The 9,350-nt window shown below is 34.4% G+C and overlaps 2 protein-coding genes across 3 annotated transcripts in view; one reads left to right on the top strand and one right to left on the bottom strand.

Moving 5' to 3' along the window:
* LOC117124923 (leucine-rich repeat-containing protein 51-like) overlaps positions 1-4,475 on the bottom strand; it is a 6,215-nt gene extending 1,740 nt beyond the window's left edge. Inside the window, exons 1-3 of the mRNA XM_033271260.1 lie at positions 4,329-4,475; positions 980-1,173; positions 100-305 (exon numbers count right to left, since the gene is read on the bottom strand). Coding sequence (XP_033127151.1) covers positions 100-305; positions 980-1,106 — 333 coding nt within the window. The 5' untranslated portion in view covers positions 1,107-1,173; positions 4,329-4,475. The remainder of the gene's footprint in view (positions 1-99; positions 306-979; positions 1,174-4,328) is intronic.
* Positions 4,476-4,557: 82 nt separating this feature from the next.
* LOC117124922 (nuclear mitotic apparatus protein 1-like) overlaps positions 4,558-9,350 on the top strand; it is a 17,000-nt gene continuing 12,207 nt past the window's right edge. Inside the window, exons 1-8 of one of the 2 annotated variants that reach the window (XM_033271258.1) lie at positions 4,558-4,690; positions 5,375-5,417; positions 5,739-5,824; positions 6,586-6,659; positions 6,817-7,077; positions 7,433-7,489; positions 8,829-8,992; positions 9,181-9,304. In XM_033271258.1, the coding sequence (XP_033127149.1) occupies positions 5,376-5,417; positions 5,739-5,824; positions 6,586-6,659; positions 6,817-7,077; positions 7,433-7,489; positions 8,829-8,992; positions 9,181-9,304 (808 nt within the window). In that variant the 5' untranslated portion in view covers positions 4,558-4,690; position 5,375. The remainder of the gene's footprint in view (positions 4,691-5,374; positions 5,418-5,738; positions 5,825-6,585; positions 6,660-6,816; positions 7,078-7,432; positions 7,490-8,828; positions 8,993-9,180; positions 9,305-9,350) is intronic. The other variant, XM_033271259.1, reaches the window with a different exon arrangement.

Genomic DNA, 9,350 nt, shown 5'->3' with positions numbered 1-9,350 from the left:
AAAAAAAAGAAGTTGTATGCCCATATATAGTCATGATGTGCCTACATATGGTCATGATGTCACATCACCATGACCATATTGAGGCAATATAGTACTTACTGGATCAATGTTTGTTAAGTCATTCATAGATAAATCCAGCCATAAAAGTTCATCCGGTTTCAGCAATAGGCCCTCCACCACTGGCTCAAAGTTATTCATATCAGTGAGTGCATTGTTGTTGAACTTCAAAGATGTGCACAGGTACTTCCCTCCTTTATCCCTCCTTAGCTTATGCTGACCCTTTCTTGGATCCTCATCCTGGACATCTGGTAAGGGAGAAAATAAGGAGGGAGGTAAAATGTACAGTAATAGAATTTAGTGCCCCATTTTTACTGTAGGGGTAGAATAAGTACTAATTTCCTAATAAGTATGTTGCATTAATGTTGGCTGTAGTGTTTAAATGTTGCCCCTCACATCATGTAAAAGTGTCTCCTTAATGAAGAGTGTAACCCTAATAGGAGTGTCTCAAAAGATAGGTTTTACTGTATAGTAGAAACCCTATTAAATGGACAGCATTGGGACCAAATAAAGTGTCCCCTAGGAGTGTCCCCAATAGTATGGGTGTCCCAAAAGAGGGATTCTACTGTATTCCAACAACAACTGCGGCAACGTCAACAGCAACAAAAACAATTATAATAAATGGTAACATTCGATAGGGGTCCATGCTTGTTCGACAAGAGGGAAACTTCCCCCTGACACCTTACCCCCGACCCCCACCCACACTCCACCCCTAGCTGGTGCCACAACTGGCCCTGGGATCTTTGTGAGGTTATAGTCTTTCTGAAGCTAAATGTAGGCTAGACTTTAATGGCATTGACTGCTGACACAACTGTTTATTTTCCTGGACCCTGGATCTGTTCACTCACTGGGCAAACTCAATCCAATGATTAGGACAATGGCCATAAACTGAGATGAGAAAAATCATATATTTAAAACTTACCATCAAATACAGTCAATCCCTTAAATGAAAAATCCAGGGGAGATGTAATCTCATTGGATGCATCAATGGCTGGCATTCTTGGTGATTTCATCAGATCTGTGTTATCCATGATGGAGGTCGAGCCCATGATTTAACCAAGGTCCAGCCAGGATATCCTAGTAGTCGCACCTTTCTACAAGTCTGCAACAGTCGGCCTAGAAACCAGATTAACAAACAAGGAAACAATTAATAGTGAGCTCTGAAATGCAGCCAAAAAAAAAAAACCAGACAGCAGCTTTATCTCAACCACAAACGTTATTTTCAACATGCAAGCCTAAAGCGAATTCAATTAAAATATATTTTAATTTTTTTTTTTTTTTTTGGTCAAATTCAATACAATCTTTTATATCAAATCCATTGCCATCTAGTTTCTACCATTTTTACAATGACTTTTCTTTATTATAATTAGAATAAAGCTAGTCTAAGACCCTTGGGGTGGTAGGAGGTGGGGGAGAGAATGTGCACTCAAAAATGTGTAGTAAGGGTAGAAAGGAACAATGTTATGTGTGGGCAAATTTCTTTTATTCAAACTATGTGTCTAAAATACAGAAAAAGATAAAAAAAATAGAGCCTAGGTCACAGAAGTAGATCAGTGGTGGCACCAGTGGCGCCATCATCCCTCTGTCTGACAGACCTGTACTCCCGTCGTCCGACGAACAACTAGGTTGTTAGATCAACAATTTACAAAAAAAAAAAAAATTTTCTATTCAAATAACCATTTGATTGCCAATCCCTAATGTTGTAGTCTAAAAGTACATTTTAGACCATAATAAGCCAAAAAAACTCAACCTATGAACCAGTACTAGGGATTTTTTAAAATTCCGGGCCTTCAACCGAGGCCTCGTCGGCCTTGGTTTGGACCTCTCCGTCAGACACTTTGGCCCCTCTTCGGCAAATTTCTGGCGCCACAGCTGGGTCATAGCATGACTGTTTAAGAGCCATACGCATGCAGGGAAAAGAAGAACATGAAACAGCAGTTGTAAAAAAAAAAAAAAGACATTTCATTCTGCATTGTAAAAAGTTTATATAGTCACTCCACGCTTACAGTAGAACCCCTATTAAGGGGATATCTTTGGGACCAAAAAAACGATCCTCTAATTAGGGTTATCCCCAGAATAGGGGTTGTAGTACTGTATTTCCTTGTTTGGTGGCCAAAAAGTGTCTTATTAATAGAGGTCTGCCAGAGGGGTTTTACTATACATGCATTCTGTATGTTGACTGGTCTACAAACAATGATAGATTGAATGTTTGCTGCCAGTCTAAACTTGTGAAACCTATGTGTTGGTATTCAGTATGTTTATTTTCACAAGGTGCTGGTAGTTGATGCAATGTTTTGACTTTGAATCAGCACATTTGTACTTAACTTTTAGAAATGAGACTTCAGACCTGGATTGGACAAACTAAACACGAACATGGTGAGTTCGACCAATTATCGAAGTGTAAACAACTGCTCAAAATATCAAAGCTGCAGGAAGTTCAGTGGCAGATCAAATAATTTGAAAATAGATGGGGCCCAGGGAAGGGACTTTCCACAGATAGAGTGTGTTTAGAGATACAGGGTCCACCCACCTAGGCCCCACCATGGTTGGGGCTGAGGAAACACTAACATTATTGCCTACCATGGTTCAGGCCGAGGAAAAAAATTTATGATATTGAATGGCACCTATCTATAGATGGCTGAAAATGGCATTCTTGTCCGATTTAAATTGAATGATTTTCTTTTATTCTTAACTTCTTTTTTTTTAAAAACTATTTTTAAAAATTTAGGGGATGGGGCTGGCTGGGTACCCCCACCCCTTGAATCCGCCAATTTAATAAATACTGAAGAGCGCATTGTGCCCAGGAAGAATAACTTGGCCCAGGAACAATAACTTGGGAAGTCCTCGGATTAAAAATTTCAAAAGCCCAAAAATTTAAATTACGGTATTTGTGAGTGATAAAAATGTGTCTGTGAAATATAGATTCAATGATTTTACAGTACGTCAACCTGAGGTGCGTGTTGATTGGTGGAGCTGGCTTGACCCTAAACTTGAACTTCAGTCTCACTATTTTAATGCGGCATGTTAGAAGAATATTCAGAAATATTTTTATTAAAATCCAAAGTTTGGTCATATATAGAATTTCAGGGGCACATCCAGGATTTCAAGGAGGGGGGTTCAGAAAGTTCCCAAAAAATCCAATAAAGAAAGAGATTTAAGAAAGATTTAAGAAAGATTTAAGTTCTTAAAAATTCAAGGTTTCTGTTTCTTGAAAAAGGTCAGGCAATTCTATCTCATTATTAGGCCTATACATAGAGAAAAAAATAAAAGGAAATATATTATTATATTCCAACAATATTGTGTAGCTGGATACGTAGTCTTCCCTACATGTATCGGTAAGCCTTAAGAATGCACTTTCATACATAAATTATTACGACTCCTCGAACCAAAAACAGTGTTTGTTAAATTTATTTAATTGAAGGCTAGGAGCTATGCGTAGTTTGTCTGATCTGCCACCTATGTCCAGGTAGATTAGCATGCCTTTTTAAAAGCCAGGACCCATTAGTATTTTGTTATATTTCAGTTTGTACATAGCTAATGGAAAACCAGGCTCTATTCATTATGTTATATATAGGCCTAGGCCTATTAATAGTTTTGTTATGAGAGACTGAGGATACAGTATAGTATAGTATTTGTATTGTACATACAAGACTGCTTTTTATGTTTTTAATCAATTATTGTAATTTAAATAATAAAATTAAAATTAATATTAATAAATTAATTTCTTTAATATTTTTTGACTTAGGGCCTAGGCCTAACCTAATTTTTTTAACTTAACAATAGCCTAGGCCCTAGCCTTACATTACAAAAAATGTTTAGACTAGATAAATATTAATAATAAATATAGGCCTAGGTAGGCCTAGGCATAGCCTATAGGCCTCCTAGCCTCTAGGTCCTAATAATAGAATAGTAAAATAGTAATACTAAAGAAATATAGCCAAAACACATGTTTATTTTCCTACAACTGGCCGACATCCAATCAATTAATTATTACTATATTTATTTTTTTTAAATAATAAAATTTCATATTTTAATACTGTAAAAAGTTGGGTAGCAGTAGGCCAGGGAAAAGCCCTAGCCTGTACGCCTAATACTACACTTCCACCCAGAGTATGCACACTGGTTCCATTCTGTACTTTCACCTGACACCAGTGTCACTGTGTAGCAAAGTCTGCTCTCTCTGGCTACCACCACCTGTGAAGTTTTGCTGTTTCTGGACTGACATGATCTGAATAGTTCTTTAATTTGATGAAATTATAGCAAATACTCACATTAAATAGCTGAAGTTTAATAACATTAACGTACGATATCAGAATAGTCCTGGATTTTGAAATTCTAGCTTAATTTTTCATAGAGTGCTGTGCGAAAAATTTACTACCAGCAGTAAGTATAGATACTGCATAATGATCGTTGTTATTGGAAACCTCCAACATCATTTACCCCCTCTATCGAAAGGTTACATTTCATGAGTAGTTGACGCTGATTGGCTTATCAAAATATAAGCAGTACAAAGGTTAAAAGATAACCGCAGCGCTCTGTATTTGAAAACAAGAGTGAGCGATTGATATGAAACTAACTGCTAAATGATCAGTTTTGCCCATTATTGTCGATGATTCTACAATAACTAAAATACGTAAGTAAAATTATGCTATTGTTATCAAAGTATATAAGAGAAGTATGTAAAAGCCTACTAGTAGGCTACTACTTACTAGCCATAGGCCTGGCCTACACAACAGGCCCATATTTATATGAAATGGTGACCGCGGCCCAAACCAACAACCCAGGGAGCTGAGCAGGCCTAGGCTACTACTACTAGTATCTTACTGGGAATAGGGGCCGAGGCAGGCTAGGGGTCTATGACGTCTGACAGGGAGAGCCATAGGGCCTAGATAGAATAATTGTGCACAGACTAGGTAGGGACCTAGGCCCTAGGCCCTAGGTCTGGCAAAATCACTGTTTGGCTAGCACTAGGCCTCTAAATAAAATTCTGCCATTTTTAATTTATTTTAAACTAGCCAGAGGTAATAAAAGCCAAGAAAGAAAAAGAAGGATAGGTACCCTAGGTGGAGGCGTACCCTAAACCTAGCTAGTACAACACAACACACACATCCAGCCAGATTGGAGATATGTCAATCGAAATTCATTAGGGTTAGGCTAAGCCATTCTTTCTGTACTTATAATGCTATATTAATCCGGAATTATTATTATTTATTATTATTATTATTATTGGATCATTATAAGTAGGTAGCTTAGGGGATGGCAAATAGCACATTTACTTCATCAACTTACAATTATTTTTTTTATCTATACATTTTAGCATGCCACTGGATAAAGGAAAGCTCAGATGTCTTGTCAATTGGGTAAGACTTACAGTATATTAGAAAGAAACGCATTTTTATTCAATTATATTTCTGTTATTAATTCTTTGAAAATTATATTCAGTAAAATGAGTGGCCTGTATATTTAATGTGAATGAAACATTTTAGAAAAAGATAAATAAAATGAAGATACATAAAGAATTTCATTATAGGCCATGAAAATCAAATGTTAAAATAATTTAAATATACAGTGCATCATTCAAACATTGAGATATGCAGATCTGACTGTAGCCACTTTTGAATTTACGAGAAAAAGAGATACAGTTGTGGTATAACATATGATTTGGATTAATTTTAATATAGATAAATTCTATTGGTGTTGGCGATTGCATTGAGTCCCTACAGCAACTCAACGATGGAATGCATTTTATTGCAATTCTGAAAATAATGTAAGTGTCTGTTAAATGGTTACTATCACAGATTGTCATCTTTGGCATCAAGGAGCTTGCAGTGGAATGATTTGAGTCCTCTGGATACATTTAAATTCCTGTCTAGACTACCAAATTTTATTTGACAAATACATCGTGTTACAGACCGAAATATTGTCATGATGACATCACATCATGCCTATATGACAGTGTCCTTTTTTAGCCTTCAATTTTACCAGTCAAAATAATCTGCCAACTGGTAAATCACTGATTAGACCAAGGTAGTCTACGTTGGCTGCCCTTTCAATAAATAAACATCATTCCAGGCTGTGACTATGTGTTGAAATTTACCAGTACGGTAAAAAATTCCAATTGGGAGAACACTTTTATTGTCAAAGAAAATTTGATAATTTTAAAAACATTCAATAAAATTGAAGATAAGAAAGTATAATACATACTCCAAGTATTGAAATACACGCCATCGTGTTGGGATTCAATATTTCGACATTAATTATGTCATCATCAAAATTGAAGACTGCATTAAAAATTTTTGTGCTCTACATTACTTGCTTGTGTTTTTATATTATTTTTAAAAATTTACTTCTTTAATTTCATCAAAACATGTTAAATATTTATATATTGTTTTTATATTGTTTTTTTTCCATCAAAAACATGTTAATATTATTTATATATTAATATTACTTATATATTGTTTTTATATTGTCTTTTCTTTAAATTTACTTCATTAATTTCATAAAAACATGTTAATATTATTTATACAGAAATGGTGATAATGGAACCTCGTACTGTGACATGCCTACCCAAAGGTTTCGATTGGTTAACACATTCCTAGAAGGTACTGTGCTGTTTCGATAGCTTTGTAAAGTTTTATCCACACTGTCGTCACATGAAAAATTTGTGTTTGAATCTTGATTGCAACAATCCTATTCATTGTAAGAGATTTCAGGTGGTCAACCAAGTCTCACAGATATTTTGTAATTTTTTTTTTGCAGGTCACTACAACATCAACAATCTTAGTGCCGTCCTGAAGCTTGACCGCATATGCAAAGGAGACATACTGGAACTGGCAAAGGTCACATCTCTGTTGCTCTGTGCTGCTGTTCAGTGTCCTAGCAACGAAAACTTTGTTGAGCCAATCACAAAGCTTGATCAGGGGTCTCAGATGGACTTGATGGAGATAATTCAACATGTCATACAAGCTGAAGAAAACATGAGTCTTAGGCATGATTTTGCTGATATTCTTTACAAGAAAGGTAACAAAATTATCATATCCGTAATTCGTATTTTTAATTGTGCATGCCCGTATCCAATGTCAGTCAACATGAATTTATATTGTGTGTCTGTTCATTTCAAATTGTCTTATTGATTCATCTACAGAATAATTATTAAATTTTATTATTTTTATGCTGACTTCTGTTCAGTAGTGCAGTGTAGCCTTGTATCATTTATAATTTTTCATTATTTTATTTCTTTTATTGATTTTGTTTTAATTAGATATGATTTATTATTTATTTTGTTTACACATTTTACTTTCTATTATTTAAATCTAATATTCTTTCATTTCTTATGAACTTTTGTTTTCTTTAAATGTTTTTCTTTCGTTATTAGTATCTATGAGAAAATCCTCTACAAACAACCCTATACATATAAATGGAATATTCGGAGGTAGTATTTTTACAGTTGACATTAAAAAAAAAAATGTATATATTACATTTTACATGACAATCAATCATTCCCATTATTGTATCAATTTGGTGTGATTACATTAATAAGAGAAACTTACTATTACTAACACACAATGTATACTCTATAGTCAAGTTTAGATTGAAGTTCTAATTCGGTAAGGGTTGGAGGGTTAGTATTAAATAACAACATTAATGTTTATTATAATAGTGATAATTGATGATGGTGAGTTTATGATGAGTTTGCGATCGATGATATGGTGCATAATGGTGGTTGATGATGATAATAGTGTAAAAAAAATTAACTATATAGTAGTCCTATACTATGTAGCATTTTTCACTAATAATATATATCAACTACTATAAGCACTTAACATTATCTGATTAACCACACTGAGTACTGTATAGTCCATTTATACTTTATGTGACAGTAATATTCTCATCGAATATTTCTTTTACTTTTTCCATTGGCACACATTCAGGGGATTCAATGTTAATAAACTTACACACTATACATTTTCTAGTTGTTTAAATTTGTTTTGTTTTTAGTTTGTTATTTAATAGTTGCCTGACTGAATTCACCAGAGAATATTTACAATGAAATAAACTTCAATGTGCATTCCAGACCTAAAGATAATTTAATATTTATTTGTACAAAACTTGGGGGTGGGGTGGGAATGTTTGACAAGATTTGAATATCACCATTTTCTTTTTGTCGTTATTGTTTATGTTGTGGTTGTAGCTATGTTAATATGTCTTCCCATTGTGGGTAAAACACTTTTCAACATCATACTACCAGTTTTTTTGTGTTTTTTTCCCCATTGTCTTCTCCATTAACCCCAGTTTCCTTATGAGCACTTTTTTGTACTGAGCCTGTGATGTCATCCTAATATAATGTCTAACATCAACGAGTATAGAATTGCAAAAAGTCGGATTCTTCTTATTCTGCATGCACACAATGAAACAACAAACGCAGTACTACCACGAGATAGGGGGCGCCCTATTGGAAGTCTGAAATTTGAACAGACATTCTTTAAATGCAGCACGCATTCGATACAAACAGCTTTTACGTGGACGCCCTCTCTAGGTTGTGGTCAGTACATTTTGAGATAGGATTTTGTTTCAAGGAAACCTAACAGTCGGACCTTTTGCAATTTTGCACTTGCTGCTAATATTACCAGTATACTTTATTCAATTGAAAATAAAGTTAACATTCTATAGTTTTAATTCCACTAAATTTTCAGTGAATGATGATGATGTCACAAATGTGGATAATTGATTTATTAAATATTTTTGACGGTATCTTAAAATTGCTTTTGCAGGCGAGTCGATGTCATCAGATGACAGTACAACAATGGCTGATGCCGCCAGTCCAACATTACCCATGTTCATACCAGAATCACCGTTTATTCGTCAATGTCTAAACCAGTCGCCAATGATGTCCCCTATACGCAAGTTTATGCGCTCTCCCCAGATGGCCCAAAAGGTAAGGATATTTTATAATTTCTATGAAAATTTTTTTACATTGGATCACTTTCATGTCATATTTATAGCAGTTAAAAAATATATAATAAAAAACCTACAATACAATAAATGATTTTATTTATTTAAAAAAATTATATTCTTAAATATGATGCTTATATTGTAATTCATAAAATTTCTTTCCTTTATTAGATATCACTCAGAAAATTTCAAGATCGAGCTAAAAAATTAGAGCTTCGAATTGGCGAAGAAATTGCATTGCGACAAGATCGAGAAGCTGAGCTCAAAGAAAAGTGTGCCGTTATTAATTCACAAGGTAAAAAGTTATTTTCTATTCCAGTAAACATGTGACATGGCTAAAT

Source organism: Anneissia japonica, unplaced genomic scaffold (assembly GCF_011630105.1).
Source record: "Anneissia japonica isolate Jap-2015-1 unplaced genomic scaffold, ASM1163010v1 scaffold1881_len754168_cov175, whole genome shotgun sequence".
Classification (NCBI taxonomy): domain Eukaryota; kingdom Metazoa; phylum Echinodermata; class Crinoidea; order Comatulida; family Comatulidae; genus Anneissia; species Anneissia japonica.
The sequence above is the reverse complement of the archived record's forward strand: the minus strand, read 5'-3'. Positions and strand labels throughout refer to the sequence as shown.